The sequence below is a fragment of the Colletotrichum costaricense genome (assembly GCF_030867565.1).
Source record: "Colletotrichum costaricense strain IMI 309622 chromosome Unknown Scaffold_31.1, whole genome shotgun sequence".
Classification (NCBI taxonomy): domain Eukaryota; kingdom Fungi; phylum Ascomycota; class Sordariomycetes; order Glomerellales; family Glomerellaceae; genus Colletotrichum; species Colletotrichum costaricense.
In genome coordinates, this window is record NW_026848260.1 from 232,595 (window position 1) to 250,084 (window position 17,490).

The 17,490-nt window shown below is 50.0% G+C and overlaps 9 protein-coding genes across 9 annotated transcripts; 6 read left to right on the forward strand and 3 right to left on the reverse strand.

Annotated features, from left to right (window-relative positions):
* Window positions 1–155: 155 nt before the first annotated feature.
* CCOS01_16523 (uncharacterized protein) lies at window positions 156–585 on the forward strand (the record flags this gene model as incomplete). Its single annotated transcript, XM_060464659.1, has 2 exons — window positions 156–463; window positions 519–585. 2 exons carry the CDS (start codon window positions 156–158, stop codon window positions 583–585), a joined length of 375 nt encoding a protein of 124 aa, XP_060304795.1.
* An 878-nt stretch (window positions 586–1,463) lies between these two features.
* CCOS01_16524 (parasitic phase-specific protein PSP-1) lies at window positions 1,464–2,663 on the reverse strand (the record flags this gene model as incomplete). Its single annotated transcript, XM_060464660.1, has 4 exons — window positions 1,464–1,698; window positions 1,750–2,163; window positions 2,224–2,284; window positions 2,366–2,663. 4 exons carry the CDS (start codon window positions 2,661–2,663, stop codon window positions 1,464–1,466), a joined length of 1,008 nt encoding a protein of 335 aa, XP_060304796.1.
* Window positions 2,664–2,986: 323 nt separating this feature from the next.
* CCOS01_16525 (uncharacterized protein) lies at window positions 2,987–3,223 on the forward strand (the record flags this gene model as incomplete). The annotated part of the gene is made up of 1 exon (XM_060464661.1): window positions 2,987–3,223. One exon carries the CDS (start codon window positions 2,987–2,989, stop codon window positions 3,221–3,223), a length of 237 nt encoding a protein of 78 aa, XP_060304797.1.
* Window positions 3,224–3,763: 540 nt separating this feature from the next.
* CCOS01_16526 (uncharacterized protein) lies at window positions 3,764–5,038 on the reverse strand (the record flags this gene model as incomplete). The annotated part of the gene is made up of 4 exons (XM_060464662.1): window positions 3,764–4,364; window positions 4,435–4,732; window positions 4,793–4,832; window positions 4,931–5,038. The coding sequence occupies 4 exons, from the start codon at window positions 5,036–5,038 to the stop codon at window positions 3,764–3,766; spliced, it is 1,047 nt and encodes a 348-aa protein (XP_060304798.1).
* Window positions 5,039–6,419: 1,381 nt separating this feature from the next.
* On the reverse strand, window positions 6,420–7,782 carry CCOS01_16527 (uncharacterized protein; the record flags this gene model as incomplete). Its single annotated transcript, XM_060464663.1, has 2 exons — window positions 6,420–7,409; window positions 7,471–7,782. The coding sequence occupies 2 exons, from the start codon at window positions 7,780–7,782 to the stop codon at window positions 6,420–6,422; spliced, it is 1,302 nt and encodes a 433-aa protein (XP_060304799.1).
* Window positions 7,783–8,935: 1,153 nt separating this feature from the next.
* CCOS01_16528 (uncharacterized protein) lies at window positions 8,936–10,845 on the forward strand (the record flags this gene model as incomplete). Its single annotated transcript, XM_060464664.1, has 3 exons — window positions 8,936–9,532; window positions 9,588–9,776; window positions 9,841–10,845. The coding sequence occupies 3 exons, from the start codon at window positions 8,936–8,938 to the stop codon at window positions 10,843–10,845; spliced, it is 1,791 nt and encodes a 596-aa protein (XP_060304800.1).
* Window positions 10,846–11,623: 778 nt separating this feature from the next.
* Window positions 11,624–13,135, forward strand: CCOS01_16529 (AflN/verA/monooxygenase; the record flags this gene model as incomplete). Its single annotated transcript, XM_060464665.1, has 2 exons — window positions 11,624–12,021; window positions 12,094–13,135. The coding sequence occupies 2 exons, from the start codon at window positions 11,624–11,626 to the stop codon at window positions 13,133–13,135; spliced, it is 1,440 nt and encodes a 479-aa protein (XP_060304801.1).
* Window positions 13,136–14,312: 1,177 nt separating this feature from the next.
* Window positions 14,313–15,827, forward strand: CCOS01_16530 (uncharacterized protein; the record flags this gene model as incomplete). Its single annotated transcript, XM_060464666.1, has 1 exon — window positions 14,313–15,827. The coding sequence occupies one exon, from the start codon at window positions 14,313–14,315 to the stop codon at window positions 15,825–15,827; it is 1,515 nt and encodes a 504-aa protein (XP_060304802.1).
* A 777-nt stretch (window positions 15,828–16,604) lies between these two features.
* Window positions 16,605–17,003, forward strand: CCOS01_16531 (uncharacterized protein; the record flags this gene model as incomplete). Its single annotated transcript, XM_060464667.1, has 1 exon — window positions 16,605–17,003. One exon carries the CDS (start codon window positions 16,605–16,607, stop codon window positions 17,001–17,003), a length of 399 nt encoding a protein of 132 aa, XP_060304803.1.
* Window positions 17,004–17,490: the final 487 nt, after the last annotated feature.

The window sequence follows — 17,490 nt, forward strand, 5'->3', positions numbered from 1 at the left end:
TTGAGAAAACACGCATTTGGATATTTAATATCTCTGTCTCTATTGCCAGTCCGCTGCAGACTTACCTCCTCAAATCACTGTTCGCGGCTTATCAGCAAGACTATGGACTACCGGAGCTTCAGCCACATTACACCCCATAATAGCTCAGACTGACCATGAGCTTGATACCAGACCACGAAGTCGTTAACAAACTTCGAAAGAGGTACTCCAGTCTCGACGGCAAACTTGAATATATACCAGATCACATGATTCACACGAAGTACACTGCATACAAGCATGCGCACGCAGAAGCCAAGGCATCAAACACCACATACAAAAACACAGCTCACCCGCTAGGATTAAGAAGACCCTATCCCCCTGGACAGATTCCCAATGGCACCACAAACAATGGCTTTAAGTACAGCGTCGAAAGCCACCAGATCCTAGCACCACTGGCTGGCACAGCGAGCTCGAACGCGCAGACGTGAGTGATTTGGTAGTCGACATTGAGGCATGATATTGCTAACACCTCCACCAAGTCATGCCGATCGCCGTGGATCTTTCAACGACAAGTATAAAAACGTAGTAGCTGCTAAGGATCAATAGAAAGGTCACATCGAGCAATCTAATTTAGCAGCGGAAAGTGCAACAAGATTTGCAAAACTGCGAAATCAACATGATTAGTCTGGTACCTTGCACAGCTCGAGACTCTGAGCTGGGCTCCTATCATGTCTACTGCTCATGAAATGGTATAGAAGAGTGTATACCCCTAGAAATCAATCCGGCGAGATCGAAAGAGACAATGGTGCTTTTTTTTTGATATACTAGGAGTACCTACCACAAGTTGAGTCCCCGTCTACCATGGGGAACGAAGGTGAATAAACAAAGAAAGCTTCGAGCGGTGAATGCATTACGATTTTTCAAGGGCCTCTAAAGAATATGATGTGTTATTGATAGCAGACCTAATAATTGAATAGCTTCCAGGATTGTGGCATGGAACTCAATGCACCTACACCGTCTGAGATTCTGAAATTCTTAAATTTCTTTCTGCTGGACGATATTATTCATTGTGGCAAAGGATTTGGTGGGTCGGCCGATTTAGATCAGTAGCTGATTCTACCTAGATTCAGGCTAACAATGACCGATTTTAGGCATCAGACTGAGAGCCCGAGGAACCATCATCTTTGTCAAGGCTCGACACATGACCATGTTCGGATGATTGTCGCTCGTCCGTGCATGCGTTGCAAGAAAATTAATACACTGACATTGACATGGGGATGGGAAAGCTGGTCACTGGTTACCTGGCAAGCTTTTCAAGAACACGTCGCATCTGGTGCTAAGTGAAGGCAGTATACTAAAGCAAGTGTCATTAATATATATAGTAGTCGCAAGACAATTACTTCTATCCTGTATGTCTCTTCTCTACCAACGTGCTGCCCTTCTCTTGGTCTCATCTATAACTTCTACTTGTGACACATTGCCTTCTAGACGCTTGCGGACAAGGCTGACTTCTCTCTAGCTGCTGCTGGCGCCGGATCTTTGACTGAAGTATCGCTCCCATCCATGACCGCATTGTTCTCGGGTTTATCATTGCTACCACCGCCCTCGCTTGACTCTGGATTGAGCGCATTGTTTGCGTCAAGTCTTTCTCTCTCCTTCTTATTGAATACAAGTCCTGGGTGTCCGACTAACAAAGAAAAAACGGCTAGAACCATAACGCTAGGCAATGTCAGCACTCACTCTTGTCAGACATAGAAAAGGGTCACTTACGCTGACTCTAACGCGATAAACAGTGTTTCGTCTCGGAACCAGTGACTGAAGTAGCCCTCATGCAGCTCCACGATTCGATAGACACAACGCAGCAGTACAAACATGGTACCAAGGCTCAGGAAAGTTAGGAAGACCACGAGTCTCCTGCTCATCGGAGGACGAGTTTTCGATCGATTGTAAGCGATCATGTAGTCTCCAAAAAGTCCGCAGAACGCCGCAAGCGAGACTACTTGTAACACAAGTCCAGCGAGTGAAATTTTGACGCCTCGGTCCGCAGCCTCCTTCGTCGTGCTGACAGAGGACATCGCGCCTCCTACAGCCTGGAGAATCAAGGAGACAATGTCTATCGGGATGAATGTCCAGTAGTAGAGGCGAGGTGGAAATCGGGAAATCGATCGATCGAGGAAGTTGATGCTTAAGGAAGGCCTACTCAGTATCCAAAGCTTAGGCAACGAGTATTCTGGAAGCTCTTACGTCTGAGAAAGTGTAACATAAATGGCGGCAGAGAAGAAGACCGGAGCTATTGTAATGCAAACTAAAAAAGGTTTTAGCTCTAAGATCATTCACGTGAACCAGGCAACTCAAGCAGAGTTCCCTAAGGAGGGCAGAAACTGACTGATTTGCATGAGAAACCCGTTAAAGTCAAATGGGTTATCGTGAATGAAGAGTCTCCCAACGTAGCCAACGATTTCCAAAACACAGCCACTGATCATGCTTGCTGTGAACCCCCAAGTTTTCCACTTGAACCCCAGAAGGGCGTGTAAAGCCAAGGCTAAAGAGAAGAACCCAATGAAGGTGCCGCTAGCGGGAACAGAAGGCTGGTAACGAAGAATACTCCATTCTATCGGACAAAGGTCGAGTGTGCAGTTGGCTTCAGGTCCGAAAGCGATGAGGCCGTTGGGTAAGTCAGCCATTCTGAACGATGCACCGGCGGAGTGAAGCTGATGACAATAATACAAACGAGTTGGGCACTTAGGGTGGTGATGGCGGCTCCGCAGTCCGGGGCGAGTCGGCGCGTAGGAAGTTTTATAAATCTCACCTCATGCCAAGGGACGGGATTTAGAAAAATCGGCATCTAGAGTCTACTCAGTCATCAATGACCCAGCTCCCCGGTGTTCCGCAGGAATCGGGCAGAAAGGGTGTCCGACACACCAAGTCCGCCTCGCACAGGTGCAGTGAGTCCGCTCATCGCGTCAGAACGTGGCTTAGACGCATTCCGCCGTGGCCCACATCCTACATGTGCCTAGTCGCAACTTGCCATGGCCTGACAAGGCCTGAGCTATCTAATCTAGCCGCCAATCCGCTGGTTTTCATTGGGATCTCGCCAACAGTTACCTTATGCACACTTCCTTTAGACATGATTTGTCCCAGTCAACTCTGCCACAAAATCAAAGTGTCATTTGGCGTACCACTAACGTGGGCACAAGAGTTCTGGGTTTGGAACGCTTGGCCAAAATCTTCTCCGCCCGGTTAACGTGGTAGAGAGTCCCCTAAGCAACCATTAACGAAGACTTTCTGGTAAATATTAATACGGTAGAAAAGCCAGAGTGAAATAGACTCATATCGAACCCCCAGAGAGCGGTGACGGGTTTAGTCTGACGTTTGACATCCTAGCCAATCTTGCCATTTTAGGACAAAATCTCGCGGCGCTAGCTAAATATGGGGCTCTTTCCGAGTAGACAGCACCGGTGGGTCCGTAGACCCATAAATTCGAGCTCCGTCGGCCGGAGGAGGAGAGTAACATGGCGAGTGCGATGAGAAGTAACATTCCACTCTGACCTTCGTGTAGAATGAGTGAGTCTCGTCTATAAATAAACAGTGAGGACTGGTGAGAATCAGTAGACATCTTTCCAAGGTTGTGAGACATCAAATTCCACATATTTCGTAGTCTGTCCAATGCTGATCCGGCTGCTTCGAGTCTTATTTTAACTGCATGTTGACCCAATATAGCCATATTTTGAGGGGCACAAGGCTGAGTTCTATGACCCTTTCAGGTCTAGATGTCGTATTGTTGTCAGTCTCTGCCCGAAGTTTCGGGACCTCCACGGCTCGGATCACATATCATTAAGTTTTGAGACATTTCAGCTGGCGTGGCAGCTCCCCAGGTCTCTAGCAAGCCTTTCCTGTATTCGTTTGCCAGTCCAAAGCCACGAGATCTGACAATTTCGAGGAACGCAAGCACACGAGTTTGCTCTGTCGGCGTTTCCATCTCTCGTCCTATGAAGTCGGCAAAAGGCAGATAAAGTGCGACATCAAAGCCTGATTGGCTGGCAAGCGTCTCAACGCAGCTAAGCGTGACTAGTGCTTGCTGATGGAGTGATTCGGCCGGCAACACCGGGAGCTCGCACTTGAGTGTTTTCCAGGCTTCGTGGTACAGGCGGTGAGACAGCCCAGTGAGAGTCCAATGATAGTAAGGAGTAATGCAGATAGAGACCTGGCTATCGGGTTCTTCTGACAGTCGGAGGAGATCGTTGATGACTCGAGCTTGAAGAGCTGATGCCTCACAGATGATATCGAGGCCTTGTACCTTGAGGTCTATGGCTTCCCGATAGTTATCTTTATCAAATTGAAATGTCATGGTGCTCTTTTCTAACTTGAGAGCCCACTCGACCATCCTAAGGTAGTGAGTACCTCTGTACCAAGCCTTTTGCGCATCTTGTGACGATGATGAGTTCAGGAGCTTACCTTGACTGTAGTTTAGCCCACTGCTTAAGGGATGAGAGCATATCGTCTATTTTGTCTTCGTCTGAAATAGTTCTAGGTGCGATTGGGCGCGACGATGAAAGCTCAAAGTCCATCTGACGATCCAACGGTTCTTCGTTCAGGGCAATGGCGGAAAGCGTGTTGAGAAAATTGAAAAAGCGGATCAAACTTCTCTCAAACGTAGTCAAGCCGGCGTAACTCTTTGCTTCCAGATGTTGTGCAATGTAGCTCGAGATTCTTTGCAGCCATTTTTGGAAGGCACCATCTTCGGCACAAAGAACTAGCTTTGTATCATTAGCCTATAATTAATGAATACGTGAAAAGAGACCTGGATACGCACCTCGATCACTGCCAAAAGGAGGGTACTGAATAAAACTGAGCTGAAGGACGATGGGTCAGGCTTCTTCAACTCCGTCGTCATCAAAGCCTTTTGTTTCACCCATGTACCTAAGAGTGTCTTTCTTTCTTTCTGGCTTACGCGCAATACTTGGGGGTTTTGACAGGCGTAAAGACCACCCATGATTGACAGCATGCGACTGACGTTCTCGTCTCGATGGGAGAGTGCCGTCACATCGGCGCTTCGCATTACGGACGCTTGCGTCAAGCATCCGACCGACTGGAAGTAAGTGCTGATGTATTTCCAAGAGTCTTGTACCAAAGCCCTAGGGACTGAAGATGCTTGCTGCTGGACAAACTGAAAGCCCGCTGATGGTCCCGTTGAGGCGCACTTTAGGCCACGAACTACGCAATTTGAACACGGGCGGCCACCATTGCACTGACCAGAATTAGTTTCGCTCACTTGGACAGTTGTAAAAGGGGCTCAAACCTTTGCATGCAACCTCTTGCAAGACGCGCAGCGGTGCCCAGCACGTCGCTGATCAAGCTGCCCGCATGGCATTGGTATGGGTGGTACTGCAACGGCTCTGCTACAATCTCGTCTTAATCAACCAGGGCTCCAACTTACAGCTCAGATTAAATGAGCGTCTCTTTGTGTTGATGGCATCGGGTTGATTATCGGAAGATGGGTAGAATATGAGTGAAGTCGGCACGATGAGTTGTTGGCGAACGGCTAGCCCTTTCCGCGGAGGCCGCAATGGAGCCCACCGCGTCAGCCCCCTGTGGCGCCTAGCGGCGCCGTTGTAGTGCCCTGTCCTTTTGCCGCTACCACCGTTTCCTTTCCTATTATTATGAGTTTCCTGATTGTCTCTTTCTTAAGCTTCTCGAGTCATGTTTCAGAAGAACAATCAAGAAATGAATAAGATAAGTGTCAATGGCGATACAAGCGCGGACAGCAGCAGTAACAAGATGACAAAGATCTGGATTGAGTAACTTGAGAGGCTGATCATTCCGTGGCACAATTTCCTTCACAGGATACCGAAGGCCCCACAATGTTCGATTTCATGCCCGGTCAGCTAAGTACGATGCTGTAGTGCTAGGGAAGCTTAGAAACTCGTAAACGAACGCCAAGAAATTCAATACTATTGTGTCTCTCTACATAATGCACCCATCCATACACTGCAATGGTATCATAGTAGGCGACCGAGAGCATTGCCCTGTTATTTACTACGCACGCCTTAGGGACCCCATGCTACTGACTTCTCGACTACCTAAACTAAGAATTCAAATCCAGAATTATTGATAGATTAGACTTGGCGCATCTGCAATTAGCTTAACACAGCAAATCAGTCTTTCATCTGATGGCTTGGCTCAACCTACAACGATGGTCGGGTTGCGGGCGATAGCCGCTATTGCCATTTCCACACCAAGAGACAAGATACTAATGACGCCAAGACTCAATTGTCAATCTGAAATCTGAGAAATATTATACAAGGTTGCGCTTTCTATGTATTGTTTTGTTGTGTCACTCACAGCCCCTGCGATACTGAAGATGACTTGGAGGTTCCATGCCCTAGTACAACCACCAAACAGATATCTTTCTCATGGATTCGTAAAGCAGAGAGAGACCTTCATACGGCGAAGCTGGATGCGAGCACGCCGTCTCTCCACACTGCCTTGATGGGAAGGCACCTCCCGTTGCTCAGAGACAACGCACTGAGGACATCGCCCTCAACCAATACCAAATCTGCCTTTCTACCGCTCTCGATCCTTCCACGATCACGAAATTTCAATCGTTCTGCAGTAATCGATGTAGCGGACTTGAGTACATCCAAGGGGGACATGCCAACCTCTTTGATGAGTACACGCATCTCCATGTGCATCCCAAGACCGTAAGGTAGACCAACACCTCCACCGGCGGCATCAGTTCCTAGAATGAGAGGGACGCCCGCTTCGTATAAAGCCTTGGTGTTTGAATATGCATTCAGCACAGAGGACGTGGGCTTCTGCTTCGCGGCCATCCCCATTGGCTCTCCGGCTGTCTTGTGGATGAGCATAATTTGGGCGAACGGGTCCTCGAAGAATGATTTCTGGAAGTCTTGGCCCTCTGCTGTTTGTGAAGCACACTGCCCAAGAGTTGGATTGCAGTGCGCTTTGTTGTTCAACATGATCTGAACGTAGTCATCGCTAGGTGGCCTGTCAAGGAACATGTGGCTCAACCCGTCGGCTCCGGCGCGGAGAAGGTCCATGGCACCAGCATAGCTAAAGGCGTGGCCTGTGGTGGTCACACCATACTTGTGCGCGGCGGCGACGACGGCTTGCTGGATATCCATCGGAGGGCGCGGAAGTTCCATGCCGAGAGTGTCGCCAATCTCGTGGAACATTTTGATGTAAGACGCTCCGTTTTCTTCGACTTGCTGCTTCACAAATGGTTCCGCATCCTCCGGCTTATGCAAGATGGGCCAGGTCGACACGATCTGGTCAACGATGTGATCTCCGCATGGGTTGTCAGCGAAGACTCTTCTGATCACCGGGATAGGCCATCCGCCTTCAATGACGGCGCCCAGACCAGCACATTTGAAGTCTGCGTAGATCGACTTATTCGCCAAGACGCTGGCCAGCTATTGCAAAGTCAGACCATCCCGATAGTCCCTTCCTAGGGGGGGTGCGTCCCGAACTCACCTGCCTGAGTTTGGCGTTATCGCTTGGCTCGTTGTGCATATCGCAAACCGTAGTGACACCAAAACGTAGGGACTGCTCGATACAGTTGATGTCTCCGCCGAGTGCATGAATATGAGCATCGATCAACCCAGGAATTGCCGTATCACCAGGCCGTGAAATGATCGGCAACCCGTCCTTTGCGTCTCCAAGAGAGTCACCAGCACCAACTTGGGTGATAATGCCATTCTCGACATACACATAGCCCTTGTTAATTATTTCGTGTCCAGTGAATATTCTGACATCTTTGAGAACGAATGAATTGTTCTGTTCCATGATTGCGTCGGTGCTGTTGGCGGATCAAGGCTCGAATCGTTGTGTGAAACGCAAGCCCGCAAGGTCGAAATGCTGATCAGGAGTACAAAACATGCCTCGTTATGTCTCTGGGTTTCAAGTGGGCGAGTACTATAGATTTATAAGCATTTCGTAGTTACGGCGGAAGATACTTGGTGACGAAAGCCAGTAGCGTTGACTTGTTTGACAGCGAAATCAATAGCGAAATCGCGCTTACTCTCAAGGAGAATCAGGATTCGTTGACCCCACGTTAACACACCATCGCATGGACCTTTGATTGTTTAAGTCCGGCGCAGCGCGAGGTCATCGGCCGTCACGGAGAGCGAACGGACGATTGGGCACTTACAGGTCACTGCAGCGAACGCCGATGCCAGACACCGACTCAGATGCCGGGAGTCCACTTTGGATGCCGAGCATAGACACCGCGATCGACATAAGCAATCAACGAGACTTGAGAATGCAGCGAATAATTGGCAAATAGGTCTTGAAATCCCGATAACCCAACACAGTAACTTACCCTCTCAAGTCAGCTGAAAGACGGGAACAAGAACTGACCTCATGTCTCCACTTCGGCCTTGTGTTGTTTGTTTGCACCGTACACGGTCAATTCAAGGCTCAGCCTCTAAATATATCTGGGTATTGAGAGACTTTAAGTTCATTAACAAGCTCGGTTTAAATACCTTGCAAAATTCGATAAAAGAACAGGTCATGAGATCGAGACCCAATCCCTGAGACGAAGACGAACTTGACATTTGTTCTTACGTAGACTTGAAGTTAGACCCGAAGTTGAAGAATTGATGCGCCTTAAGAAAGAAAGACCCAGAAAACACTGCGCTGAAGCCGAAATTTGAGATCAAAAGAATTACTGATGGCGGTAGTAAAGCTGTCAAATCCATTCATCGGACTCCCTTAACCTTTATGGTGGGATGTTGAACAATACTCTTCAATCCCTCAACAGTGGGGCTAGAGTTGCTGGGAGGTGGGTCACAGGACATGACGAGATTCGTGGGAAATGGTATCATCGACTTGTGCCCTTATCTTGTTGCAACACATCCGCATTGCGACAAATCCGAGTTGCTGCTTCGCACCCTTGGATAAACTTTGACAGAGTTCTAGAACGACGGAAACAGCAGTCATGTCGAAGACTATCAAACACCCAATCAGCTTTGTTGCTTTCCAACAGCAAGGTGAAAATTGCCCCGGAATTGGACACCTCGACACAGAATCGCAAAACATTCAACCCCTCAGCTTCAACTCCGGGAAAGCTGTTGAGAACTTGTATCAGGTCATTGTGGCGGGCGAACACACGTACTTAGCTGCTGGTCCAGTCTTACACGTTCATGATGTGAAGTTTCTGCCTCCTATCTCAGGGAGAGATATCCTCGCAGTTGGCAAAAACTACATCGAGCATGCAAAGGAGTTCAACAGCTCGGGCTACGATAGCTCTGATAAGGTGGACTTGCCAAGCCATCCTGTGATTTTCACGAAGCGTGCCACTTCAATCATAGCGAATGGAGAGGAACTGCATATTCACAAGGGATTCACCGAGAGCGCTGATTATGAAGGTGAAATTGGCGTGATCATCAGTAAACCAGGGTACAAAATCCAAGAAGATGAGGCTTGGAATCACGTATGGGGGTATACCATCATCAACGACGTTACTGCCAGGGAACGGCAAAGAGACCACAAGCAATTCTACATCGGCAAATCCGCAGATACTTTCTGCCCAATGGTATGTATTCTGACCACCTCTCAACTCTAAATACAGGCTGATGCCCTTTGGTCAGGGCCCCAGTGCTGTACGAAAGGAGGACTTACCGGACTGGGGGCGGTCTTTGCGTTTGCAGACTCATGTCAATGGAGAACTTCGACAAGATGCCACAGCCAAAGACCTAATCTTCTCCATCCCTCATCTTATCAGAACACTATCTGCGGGCCAGACCCTCCAGCCGGGTGATGTCATCGCTACGGGCACCGTAAGTCTCTTCTATCGGACCTGTGATGTATTGGTTGAATGTTACTAACAACATATGGTTGAAGCCTGCTGGTGTTGGCATTGGCAAAGCCCCTCCGGTCTTCTTGAAACCCGGTGATGAACTCGCCGTCACTATCGCCGGCCTCGGTACTCTGAGAAACAGAGTCGCCGACCACTCGCAGATCAATCCCACTAAACAGAAGATCCTGGAGCGATCGATGGATCTGTTTCGCCTCGATAATAGCGAGAAGTCAAAGCAAGCCCAATTTGGCCTCAACAGGAGTATTGGTCGCTTCGGGGCAGGTTACCAGCGACTTGGTGTTGGAAAAGACCCCATCATTCTCGTCCATGGTCTTGGAGGCACCAAAGACTACTGGCTGCCGTTGATAACGTCTCTGGAACTCGGGAACTCCGCCTCGGTACACGTGTATGATTTCGCAGGGCATGGCCATACACCGACACACCCTCTGGAGACCATCACCGTCGATTCACTTACTCAAGATCTTTCGGGAGTCTTCAGTCTAGCTGAGGCGGACTCAGGCACATCCCCTGCAACTCTGATCGCCCACTCTCACGGGTGCTTGATCGCCATCAACTACGCCCTCGCCCATCCTGGACATGTCAAAAGACTGATCTTATTCGGGCCACCCCCCTTGCATCTCCCTTCGTCGATCAAGGATCAGTTGGTCAATTTTGCGGCTCTCGCGAGAACTCAGGGCTTGTCCAAGATTATTGAGGATGTAGTCGCGACCCAAGTGTCAGGTCATACCAAGAAGACCAACCCCTTGGCAGTGACTGCTGTGCGACTCAGTCTCGCGGGTCAAGACCCAGAGGCCTACGCCAAGGCATGTTCGGCTTTTGCTTCGGCTGATGCCATTGGCCTCGGAGAGCTTGATACGGAAACCCTGCTGATTACGGGACAAGACGATCCGGTATCTTCACCAGCGGTAGTTGAAGACTACGTGCAGAAGATCAATGGTTCTCGCAAGGTTGTGTTGCCAAACGTGGGTCACTGGCATGTTTTCGAAGACTTTGCCGGTGCAGATCAGAGTCTGCGAGAGTTTTTGTAAGGACAGATAAGTTTACTACATGGAACTGAGACTACAACACGGATATGATTGGTAGCAAACCAATGATAGTTCCTCAAATAGGACGTTTACCTCATTAATGTCAGCAATTAAAAGTCGGGCATAAGGACTCAAAATTACATGACGATGCCTACCTCGTTATTTGCATCGCGGACGGTTGACATCTTCCCACATGGGGATATGGAGATGTTGCTTTTCAAACTTATGTTGCTAGCGGGGACGCTTTCCCCGAAAGGGCGTTCTGCTGACATCAAAGTTCAACATCACCATGGGTTGTCTCACCTCATGTTCCGCAAAAAAAAAAAAAGCCCAACCTCTTCCATATTCGGCCTCAAGTAGTGAGACCTCGTAAACCATCGACAGAATCTCTTCCTAAACGGATGGACGACTTCTTTCCGCCTGCGCTCCGGCCCATGCAACAAGTATAGCTTTATCAGCTTCATCGCCAGCATCTCAGCTGGGTCGTCAGAACTTCATACAATGGTGTCAGCATTGGACATGGCCGGGGGACCCTGGTCCATGGCAATCACAACATGCGTCGCGGCGCTCGTCTACTTCTGTGTGAAGTTTTATGCTGCGCGTCAGACGATATGGCGAATGCAGCGAGCAGGATTGGTAGGAAAACCCAGCTTCGTCCAGATACCAGTTGTGTTAATAATCGCTGCAGCCAATGCCGTATTACTCTTCCCTAGGCGGACACTTCCCACTCATAAAACGGATCATGGGAACTTTACCTTCAGACAGTATCATCCACAACATCATGTGGAAGATATCAGAAGACTATTCCAATGGCATCTTCTACTTGAGTCTTTGGCCTTTTAGCGGCACCATGATGGTTCTCGCAGACGCTGACGCGGCGTCGCAGCTCGATAGCCTGGCTCTTGGTAAAGGGCTCGACATAATCGACCCCATTGAGAAGGTCACTGGTGGAAAGAGCCTGTTGACCATGAAAGGAGATGAATGGAAGCACTGGCGACGCTTGTTCAATCCGGGTTTCAGTGCTGGGTACATGATGGGCTTGACGTCTGTCATCGCAGATGAAGTGGTCATTTTTCGCCAGAAACTTCTGGCCAAATGCACAACAGGACAGAGCGAAGTGTTCTTACTCGAGGATCTGACCCTGAAGATGACCTTCGATATAATCGGGTCTGTTGTGCTGTAAGTATCGTGACCTTTCATCCGAGGTTAGGTAGGAAACTCTATGCAGCATGCTTACTTATGCGGTGACAGAGATACTCGACTTGGTCATCAGACGCGGGATCACCCTTTAGCAGCTGCTCTTCGAAAGCAGATAGAATGGACTTCCTTCCGCGAGCCGCTGAACCCTTTAGAAAGATATCTCACAATTCGTCCGCTCGTTCTCTGGCTCAACGGGAAGAAGTTGGATCGGTATCTATCTGCGGAGATCGATAAGAGACTTGCGGAGCGTTCTGCAAATCTGTCCAACTCAAACGACACAACGCGCTCGAAGTCGATAGCTTCGCTTTTCATCGATGATTATCTTAAGGAATTGGGAGAGGAAAATCTAGGCAAGAGAGAGAATCCGGACACCACGCAGAAGATCAAACATATCATTACACCCCAGGTACGACTTTTTCTGTTTGCAGGTCATGATACGACTAGCAGCACACTGTTGTACTGCTATTATCTCCTCTCCCAGAACCCGGAGATCATATCTCGCACCATAGCAGAACATAACGAAGTCTTTGGAACGGACCCATCACAGGTTCAGGATAAGATTCATAAGGACCCTCAACTTCTTAACATGATACCCTACACCGTGGCGTTCATCAAAGAGGTTCTACGCATATTTGCCCCGGCCGGTGCTATGCGTCAAGGACGTTCCGACGTCCAGATAGTCGACGCGGACGGCCGCGTACTCCCCACAGAAGGTTGCAATGTCTGGACTCTTGTGCAGGCTATACATCACAACTCCAAGTACTGGAAAGATCCTGATGCTTGCATTCCTGAGCGTTGGCTCGTTGGCCCGGAAGACCCATTATATCCCCATAAGGGCGCCTGGCGGCCATTTGAGTGGGGTTCACGGAACTGCATCGGGCAGACGTTGGCGATGCTCGAGTTGAGAATCGCGCTGGTTATGACTGTGAGAGAGTTTGTCATCAAGCCTGCGTACGAATACTGGGATAAGCTTCATCCTAAATCCGGTATTCGCAGCGTCAAAGGTAAAAGGGCGTATCAAGCAGTGAAGGGCGGGGGCGGGGCACATCCGGCAGATGGATTCCCTGTGAGGATTGGCCTACGGAGTTGTTGACTAATATATAAAAGCACGAAAGTTTGAAGCCACGTTAATACTTCCTCAAGACTCGGTCGTATCTACACATTAGCATTGCTTAAAGGTTCGTCAGTGCCATCTCATGTGATAATGAGGCAGCTTTTCTCCCATTATTCGGGTCGAAGTTGTGGTTGTCTCAAGGATTAGGTGAGGTTTCCTGAGTCTCTGTCGGAACGAGGCACTTAAATGGTTTATAATTTTGGCTGAAGAAGTGCTACGCGACTCCTGACATCGGCTTATTATGTGAACTATATCTATGTAAGTGACAGAAGGATAACTGCCAGAAGCCTCTTCAAAGTGGGAATGCGCTTGTCCTCGGAGACTTTCAATTGCTTTTCGGATTTTTATCTAGAACGCTTAGTCCGAGGCAAAGATGCACGGTCGAAGTCTGAAAGACCCGCATCTCAGGGGAAACGTCAACCCTGCCTTGATCGCGGATATATCCCGCTTCACACGGGGGAAACCCACATCCTTCAGAGATGGAGGAGTCGAAGGATAGGTTGACAGCGGACCACAGACGGCCCTTAAACTATAACATATGGGGTGTCTCAGTGCCCGATGATGAAAAGCTCGGCCGCCAGAGTTGAGGACCACGCATTCCATGGCGATATCGCCGGTATGCCGCATTTCGCAGTCTGCAGTCCTGCGTCCTTGAGGTGGGTTGTATCCGGATGCGCCAAATTGCGGGCTGGCTTTTGTCGAAACAAGTGGAACTGGTGATAAAACAGCCCATGGTGTCCTGTGCTGCTATCCCCGCTACATGAATCAGATAACGTCGATGTCACGAACCAATCTGTGGCGAACTCGGTGGCTACTATGGAGTTTATTGTAAGCGCTTGGTGGGCCTAGCTGCGTGGCATCACACCCGCTGGCTTGCAAGCCCAGGGAAGATTCATCTCCGGGGCCCGTGAGCTTCCCGCTTCAATGATACCCATCTGGATTCTTGCGGTAAAACGACGGACTGCACAGCTCTAAAGTTCGGCTCAGCATGATATCGCAGATCTCAGCTTGGCAGATAACTTGATATATAAGAGCTTCATTTTCCTCCACTCGTTCGGTATCGGGAGCTTTATTCTGGTCATCAGCAGCATCGAATAACAAGTATACCCTTCCTAACACCTACAACAAAGTGTCAAGTTTCCTCCATATCATAACCATGGCGATCCAAGATGAGAAACGCCAGGTCGTCATCGTCGGCGGTGGCATCACGGGCCTGACGATGGCGTTGATGCTACAGAATCTCGGAGTTGACTATGTACTTCTCGAGGCTTACGGCACGGTAACTCCCAACGTCGGAGCTAGTATCGGCTTGTTTCCCAACGGCCTTCGAATCCTCGATCAACTCGGATGCTACGATGACATTCTCGCCAGAGGTCAGCCCGTTGAGGAGCATATTGTAAGAAACAGCATCACCGGCAAGCGCATCATGACCCGCAAGTCGAGGAGCCTCATCACTAAACGACACGGCTACCCGAACATCTTCATGGAGCGTTTCGAGCTTTTGAACGTGTTGTACGAGCACTTGAAGGATAAGAGCAGAATTTTTGTCAACCAAAAAGTCAAGAGAGTAGAGAGTCTCAAGGACAGCGCCTTGGTCTACACCAAAGACGGCTCCGTTTTTGAAGGGCAATTGGTGGTCGGCGCAGACGGCGTCCGCAGCACAATCAGACAGGAAATGTGGAGGAACGCGGACGACAACAACGACTCCAGCGCCATTCCGGCCCGCGACAGACAAAACATCCCCTGTGAGCACGCCTGCATCTTCGGCACCGCCAAGCCCACGGCCGGCGTGGGCCCCGGCCAGGTCGTCGGCGCCAGCGGCCACGGCACAGTGGCCGGCTGTATGGGCGGCCCCAGCGGCGAGGTCTTTGTCTTTTGGTTCTGGACGCTGCCCGAGGGCCAACGTTCGTACCCAATCGACGAGATCCCGCGGTTCACGGAAGAAGACAAGAAGCGCGAGTTCGGCCGCAGCGTCGACAGCCTTGTCGCCGATAACGGCCTGCGGTTCCGTGAGGTTTTGAAGAACCTCGAGTATAGCGGCGTCACGGCCCTCCCGCACTTTGTGATGCGACGGTGGCACTACGGACGTATCGTCATCCTCGGCGACGCGGCACACAAGTTCAATCCGCTCGTGGGGCAGGGTGGCAACAGCTGTATCGAGTCCTGCGCCTCGCTGGTTAACGCCCTCCAGGAACAGAACATTATCGGCAAGGGTGTCTCTGCTGCGGCAAGCTGGAAGTTGTCCAGTCTGGAAACTGCGTTTGTGACTGTTGAAGAGCAGCGCGTGGAGAGGTTGGCATTCATGGTCGAGCAGTGCCAAGAAGCCATGCGCATGTCTGCTTGGGATACCTGGAAGGGCCGCTTGGTGCAACAATATGTTGCGCCCCTCCTCCCGCTCGCCAGGTGGCTCAACTTCTACAGCGACCAAATTGCCGGCGGCCTGAGTTTGAAGGGTGTGAAGCCGCCTTCTTCGGGCCACGAGTGGCTCTACAGCGACGAGAAGACCGTGGGGGAGAAGGCCATGACTGTGAGCAGGGCGAGCGTCATCGCTACGATTCCTGTCGCTGCTGTGACTGCTTTCATGGTAGCGCGCATTCTACGCCAGGAAAATGGGGCTGGCGGGTCGGTGCTGCTCTCGCGGGTGATGGAAAAGATTTCTAGTTTCCGATGATGGAGTCATTGGAGACGCGGGGGGCTGAGGTTAGGGTGCTCCCTGGTGCTACACCTTCAAACAACTAGATAGCCTGTTTTTTTCTCTTTCATTACAGCATCGTTCATCACTTATACATTGTCTCCTTCGATCCTTTGTTATAGCATTAGACCATCAGCAACACATCAGCGTTCAATAATAGGATACTTGCCTCAAGTTTGATCCCGGCCCAGATCAGTGCTTGCAACATCAACCTTCTTAGCAGTGGAAGGATAAAGTGATCATGGACCTAACTCTCGACACAAGACTTACTCATTGGTCTTGACCGTTCTATTAGAGGCACATGATGTGAGAAAAGTGTTGGCGCCCGGGTCCTCGTTGCCCGATTTGACGCCGCCATAACCTACTTTCAGACCACAACGGTTCGAGGCGTTGAAATCGTATGCCGCACCAAACTTACACCCTTCGACGTCAAATGGAAGTACCCAACGGGTCATCAAGGTGGGGCAGTATATATATAAGCACTTTCTGGAGACACTCCAGACATGCTGCAAAGACCCATGGAGACTTCTTGGAGCAACACTGCGTCTCCCCCGGATGTCGCATCGTCGACCAAATTTTGCCGTCTATAAGACAATTCCATCTCAAACACACACTGAAGTAACAAAAGTACCCCGATCTCCAACAAATTGCACACATTGAAACCTAACAGACTGGTAAAAGACAGATAAGGGCATTGCCCTCCATCTTACCTAGCAGAGCAGAAACCGCGAAGCACGGAAGACAGTAACCACCACAATGCGCCTCACCCTAGCCTTCATCCTCGCCCTTACCCTTACAACCTGCGCCGCCGACTACATCGTAGTCCAAACCCGCTGCCGCTCCTGGGACCCAGCCTCCTGCGAACGCCAAGACAGCTTCTTTCACTTCAATGGCGGCCGGCAGTCCATCAACGCCAATCAGGGCTGCCGCAACGCGCACTCCCGAAGGCTCCTGATATCCATCTGCCTCGACTACGAGACGAAGCGCGGGCACTTCCTCTACTCGCATCAGGACATCCGGTGCCTACGGCTCCTGCCTAAGATTGTTCACCAGCGGTGCGGGCATGGGTGGTTCCGGTGCTATAGCGGGATGTGGGACGAGACGCCGTGTTTGAAGAAGCCGGAGGAGGTGCCGATGGAGGATATCGAGACGTGATGGGAAGTTTTGTACTCGTTGGATTTGTTGCTAGGGGGCTTTGTGGTGTTTCTGGGAATTGGTGCTGCGTCAGAATGAATAGGATGGTATAGCAGTTTGGAAGGGGTGTTGGCTCAGGCGATGAGAAGACTTTGTGGGAGCTTCGCCAGGACGAGGATATTCAATCGGACATGATCAAGCCTCCAACAATAACCTACAAGTAGTTGAGTATTAATTCGCGACTCAATTCGACCGGCCGTTGTGTATTACTTGCTGGCCCAAGCTGGATGATGCTCCACTCTTTCATCTGAAGGTCTTCTAAGGTCGTCAATACTCCTTGGGATGGGGTGAGAGGTACTTAGGTCTGAAAACCTCCAGTCCATTGATAAAAGGTCGGGGAAAGGTGGCCGAGAGGTATGATGGGGGAGTCTTTGTGCTAACTTGAAGTCGTCGAGCCACTGTCAACCTGACCTTTTGTTCGGTTCCCTATCGATGGCCTTTTTTACCT